We start from the raw sequence: 5,000 nt of genomic DNA, 5'->3' as shown, positions 1-5,000 counted from the left end.
TTCTGCCACTTAGCTGTAGTAGCAAATCTCTCGAATCTCTGCAAATAGGCATCTAAATCATCATTGCCGTCCATAAAGGCAGGGAGTTTTGGAGATTTAGCTTAATTGTCCTCTCTCTCTCTGTGCAGGATGACCGTCAGCATCCGTTGCAGTTAGACAAGCAATTTCCAACTTGTGTTCACTCCTCGCCAGCTCAATAACCTCTTTTTTTCTCAGTAATTCTGCTTCCTGCTCTAATTTTCTAATTTCCCTTTCATGTCCCATTGCTTCTCTCTCTTCGTAATCTCGTCTACGTCTGTCCTTTTTCTCTTCTTGTTCACGCTCCTTTTTTTCCTCCAATTGTCTCAATTTTTCTTCTTTTTCCTCTTTTCGAATCCTTTCCTCTCTTTCTTGTTCTTGTTTCTTTTGTTCTAATTCCTCTTGTTCTCTCACAAACTGGAGTAGCTTTTCTCCTTCTAATCCAAACTCTTTTCCAAGTTGTAAATTTTTCTATCTCCTATATCGTGCTAACACTTGAAAACTTTTTCGCACAGCAACTTCTTTCCAAATGCAATCCTTTCCTGGTTACAGCAGAGGTCGAAACAGTAGAATTCCTCTCCCGGACAGGCCCCCAATGTTACGAGTTTGATGTTTAGAGGTTGTTTGTCTACTAACTGACGGAATGCAGGGATGCACAAGGAACTTTAATACCAAATGAATGTAGTCTTCACAGAGCTGTACAGTTTCAATCTTCAGCTTTAAAATATGGCCTCTGCTAACTGAGGTCCCATGTTTTATGAGTCAATAAATCAATGAGTCACTGAGTCATAAGTCAATGAGACTCACAATCAATATAGCAATAATTTATTGATAAACCTAAGCCCTCGTGTCAGTGATTAGGCCTAAGCACTCTCTGAAATTCTAGCTTTCATTTTACGGTTTGGTTAACTGCACTAACTCATTGACTCATTGACCCATAAATAGTGCACACTCCCACCAACTATAACACAGACTTGAAAACACTTGAAATACGACCTCCCTCACACTTGAGTAATCACACTCGATACTCCCGTTCGCAACATTGCCATAATGGAGGATTTTGGTTTTGAAGTGGCCTCAAATATGTTGTGAAGGAAAAGAATTTACTTGCAGAGCCACCCAGTTTCAGTTGTTTGAAATTATGCTGAGGCAAAAAAAAAACAATCTAATTAAATATTCAAGAATGTTCCAGACAACACAATGTAATTTTAATTACATTGTGAACTTAAAAGTAATCAAGAATGATCTGGAAAGTCTAGAAGGTAATGCAAAGATGTCAGCAATTTTAAAAACATAACAGTGGCATTCAGTCTTAAGCTTTCACAGTCCGCTGAAGAGTGCTGGAAATTTGGCTTTGAAATCTGTTGGCCCGGTGGTCACCTCTTTGACATCTTTGTCAATACGACTTATGAGTCCTAGTTCTTCCCTCACTCCCTTTAGGGTGGTAATGAAAGCTGACCCTCGAATGAGGTTGTTTCTCCTCATGCCAAGTCCCCTATAGGTGTATGACAAACGCAGACTGCCTACAAATAGCACTATTGAACAGTATTTAATTAAGCTAAGCACCCATTTTAAAACAGCAGTTAGCTTTCAGTAACTCAGATCTAGGGTTAGTCTGCAAGTGTCAGACACCGGTCCCCCATTGAGGGTGTGAGAACTTAATTTTACGCATCTTTTGTAAGCTCAGGCAGCAAGAAAATAATTTAGCCTCATTTTCTTGCACATGAGCTTTGCAAAAGGACTTTGGAGAGGTCACACACTAATTACTGCCCAAACTATTTACTATATAGTTTGTTGATTTTAATTGCTCTCATTTAACAGGTGAATATGATGCAAGGTTAAGAGTTTTGATGTTCAGCCTTGGTGACCAGCTTGTTGTAGGACATTCAGAGCTTGAAAATTCTGAAAATGTACTTGTTGAAAGATTAAAGCAACTGAAGGATTTTAAAACATGGTAAAGATGCGGATGATATCATAATGATGTTTTAATTAATTAGTTTTACTTGTTCCATGGATCTCTTTAAATCTGAAATTTGCTTAAAATACCGTACCTTGAATGGAAGATGCCTTTTTACAGTCAATACACTATAATAATCTAAGTCAGTGTCGTGGAAGCTACAATCAGGGGTACTTCTAGACCAAGATTGTAGAATGGTGGAAAGTAGCAATTGAAGAGACCATCTACCATATACATACTTATCACTTGTATTTACTTATTTTTCAGTGAAGATCCTGAGTTGCAAAAAAAGGAAGTTAAAAAGAAAAGAAAGAAGGCTGTTGTCATTGCTCTGGGAGCTCTGGGGGGTGGAGCTTTGATTGGTATGTTGTGGGACTTACATGTATATATTAATAATTTTTACTTGAAAACTAAATTGCTTGCATGCTGATGAAGTGAAACAGTGATTTCCCTAATTTATGCTGTTCATAAGAGGGTCATGTTAACTTAACTTAAATTATGTCCTATCAAAGTATTGTCAATGTTTGCTGTGTTTGATAGGTTTGACTGGAGGTCTTGCAGCACCTCTAATAGCTGCTGGTGCTGGTGCAGTTCTTGGTGCCGGCAGTGCTGCCGTTCTAAGTACCACAGCAGGCTTAGCATTTATTGCATCCATATTTGGAGCTGCTGGAGCTGGGTTAACTGGTGAGCTGGATCAATTTTGTGGCACATTCTTTTGGGAGTTTTATCTTTAATCCTATTTCATTTAATACTACGTTAATTATAATTATTTATCTGATTACCTTAAAAGCTTTTCCCAAAAGAATCTTGAAAGAAAATGGAAAGGTTGTGTTAATTAGTTAACACATTGACTTCATATCAAACTTTGGGTTTGAATTTTGGTCAGACAATAGCACAGCTTAACACCTCTTTTATGGTCATTTCTTTTGTTTTCACCTTGGAGGCTCTTATTACTGAAACGAAAGATTTTCAGAATTGAGGCGTAGCTAATTGTCAAGAGCAAAATTTAAAATCTTCGTTGGATGTCAGATGTGACAATATCCACAATTAAGGGTGTGGCTGGGAATTTGCCAAAGTGAACCCTGGGGATGGAAGGAAAGATTTGCTTCACAACAAAGAATTCACATGGGCATGGAAGAGAGATTTATTACTTTTACACAACTAATGTCAAATATCATTCCAAAAAGCACAAAACAATAACTACGAGAAAAAGTAGGTGACCATGAAAAAGAAGCTGTGAAATAAAGTAAAACATTAGTTTTCCTCATCTTTCATTCAAGTTCTTCTGCAAAGTGTTGAAAGGAAAAAAATCTTCGTGACAACAGCAGAGAATGAGTGTCTTCAAATTTTCCTGTCGGTTGCTTAATGGTCATTGAATGCTGATTGTGCTAGTATTTGGTAAAATGGCAGATCAAGAGGAGCGGGGCACTCGACTATCAATCCATTCGCAATTGTCTTCGTGAATAGTTTTTCAAAATGTTTTTTGAAGTTTAAAACAGAAAATTAGACCAACGTCCTTTACAAATGCGGACTGAGAGAGTTCCAGTGAGAGCAGTAACACTACTACTAAGTCGAAATCACTCAAAAGTGAAAAGTTGTGATAATCAGAGTTGTTTCCGACGGCTTGCCGACAATGGTATAGTTTCTTTTCATCATGCAAATTTAAACCATAACAATAGGCAAAGTTTGATACGTCTCAAGCACCATAGGACTCCCCCAGATGACAATTCAAATTGTGTGGCATTAGACAATCAATCAATCAATCAATTTATTAAAGTCATTGCGTAGGATTGAGGTTGCCCTCAGTATCCAAGCTAGAGGCTCATGTATAAAACGCATGACATTTGTTTTGTCTCACTCCCAGGCATCAATGGGTTAATGGAGGGGGCCTTATTTTTCACTGATTTACCTATTGACTCCTCAGACCATTCAAATCATTTTGTTAAGTCTCGATCACTTCCAGGAGACAATGGGTTAAGGCAACCTAGGAACCAATGCTCAGAGAGAATAGATATGATGTAACACTGCAGCCAATGTATGTGTATCTTTATGTATTCTTTGCTTGCCCAAAACCACAAAGTTAGAAAAAACAATGTAGCCAGAAGTCAGGCTATTTTCTGGATCCTTTGCTTGGACTTTGTTAATAAGTGATGCAAATCAGCATGATCAGCAATGGGTAACCTTATACAGGGTTTATTGTCGTGATTAAACTACGTTTTGCACAAGATGGCTAATGAAGCTCAAAATAAAACTAGGATGATGTTTATAAACCTTATACAGGGTTTATTGTAGTGATTAAATGGAGGCCTTACTCTATTAAATGGATAACGTTACTTTGAAATATTTAATTAAGGGTACCGATTGAGGAGAAGAATTGGTCAGATTGAAGAGTTTGAATTTGAGCAACTTGGAAAAGGTGAACAATTGCATCTTGCAGTAGCAGTGTCTGGCTGGGTGCCTGATGATACGCAAGGTTGGGACTAATAATAATAATAATAATAATAATAAGCAGACTAATAATAATAAGGCTACCAACACTGTTAAATAGTGCTCAATATACATAAGTGTAGAGCTAAATCGTAGAAAGGTGAGGCTAATGAAACCAACACATGATTCACTGTTACTCCGAGTTTCGTGCTTACGCACTCATCAGACAGTATTTAATAAATCCGATGTAGTTCCTTGTAGTATCGCCTGTAGTATCTGCAGAACATTTCTCAAACTAATCTCTAGACATTTCCCACGACATCATAAATATCACAGCCTTTTTAACTAAAACAACGTCAAGGTCAGCTACAGTTGTATGGACAATATGCAATCTATAATTAAAAAGCACAACAAGAAAGTAACCAGCATCCACACCAAACCTTGGAAAGGAATTGGGTCAGCAGTCCAAAGCACAGGCTTGCTTACCTTCTGCCATATTTGTTTTTTTTGTGGGTTTTCGAGTGCTTCTCGAGTGAGTTTCAAGTCAAGTATTGTCTGAATAAGGTCTCTTACAGAGAGGATATAAGAGGGCCACAAA

General features: G+C 37.7%; 2 protein-coding genes across 4 annotated transcripts in view; one reads left to right on the top strand and one right to left on the bottom strand.

The window, feature by feature from the left end:
• The window catches only part of LOC137994207 (uncharacterized), a 2,831-nt gene extending 2,757 nt beyond the window's left edge, over nucleotides 1–74 (bottom strand). Inside the window, exon 1 of the mRNA XM_068839842.1 lies at nucleotides 1–74. This exon is cut by the window's left edge and continues 237 nt beyond it. Within this exon, the coding sequence (XP_068695943.1) occupies nucleotides 1–74 (74 nt within the window).
• The window catches only part of LOC137997381 (transmembrane and coiled-coil domain-containing protein 4-like), an 80,798-nt gene that overhangs the window by 39,747 nt on the left and 36,051 nt on the right, over nucleotides 1–5,000 (top strand). For 2 of the 3 annotated variants that reach the window (XM_068843336.1, XM_068843339.1), the window contains 4 exons: nucleotides 1,840–1,972; nucleotides 2,243–2,337; nucleotides 2,516–2,659; nucleotides 4,329–4,448. In XM_068843336.1, the coding sequence (XP_068699437.1) occupies nucleotides 1,840–1,972; nucleotides 2,243–2,337; nucleotides 2,516–2,659; nucleotides 4,329–4,448 (492 nt within the window). The remainder of the gene's footprint in view (nucleotides 1–1,839; nucleotides 1,973–2,242; nucleotides 2,338–2,515; nucleotides 2,660–4,328; nucleotides 4,449–5,000) is intronic. The other variant, XM_068843337.1, reaches the window with a different exon arrangement.

The sequence above is a fragment of the Montipora foliosa genome, chromosome 3, assembly GCF_036669935.1.
Source record: "Montipora foliosa isolate CH-2021 chromosome 3, ASM3666993v2, whole genome shotgun sequence".
Taxonomy (NCBI): Eukaryota; Metazoa; Cnidaria; class Anthozoa; order Scleractinia; family Acroporidae; genus Montipora; species Montipora foliosa.
Note: the sequence above shows the minus strand (reverse complement) of the source record. Positions and strands in the feature narration are given on the sequence as shown.